General features: G+C 53.6%; 1 protein-coding gene across 1 annotated transcript in view; it reads left to right on the top strand.

Moving 5' to 3' along the window:
- LOC119591372 (glycine-rich cell wall structural protein-like) overlaps window positions 1-403 on the top strand; it is a 7,637-nt gene that overhangs the window by 403 nt on the left and 6,831 nt on the right. The window contains exon 2 of the mRNA XM_037940114.1: window positions 1-304. This exon is cut by the window's left edge and continues 225 nt beyond it. Within this exon, the coding sequence (XP_037796042.1) occupies window positions 1-304 (304 nt within the window). The remainder of the gene's footprint in view (window positions 305-403) is intronic.

Raw genomic sequence — 403 nt, 5'->3', positions numbered from 1 at the left:
TCTGGCTCTGGAGGGGCCACTGCGAGCATCAACTTCAATCTCGGAGCGCCAAAAGGCTCCTCTAGTGGAGGCTTCGGAGGTGGATCCTCAGGTGGATACAGTGGCGGTTCCAGTGGAAGCTTCGGAGGGGGACACGGAGGCGGTTCCAGTGGAGGATTTGGTGGAGGTTTCGGAGGTGGTTCTTCAGGTGGATACAGTGGCGGTTCCAGTGGAAGCTTCGGAGGTGGACACGGAGGCGGTTCCAGTGGAGGATTTGGTGGAGGCTTCGGAGGTGGACACGGAGGCGTTTCTGGCGGAGGCTTCGGTGCTACCTCTGTGGGATACGGCAAATGAAGACGAATTCCTTTCAAGACTAAAACATGTAGTTTGAATTGTTAATTTAAAAGACAAATAAAAGTGTAAA

This window comes from Penaeus monodon, chromosome 28, assembly GCF_015228065.2.
Source record: "Penaeus monodon isolate SGIC_2016 chromosome 28, NSTDA_Pmon_1, whole genome shotgun sequence".
In the NCBI taxonomy this organism is placed as follows: Eukaryota; Metazoa; Arthropoda; class Malacostraca; order Decapoda; family Penaeidae; genus Penaeus; species Penaeus monodon.
This window is presented reverse-complemented; position numbering and strand designations above follow the sequence as displayed.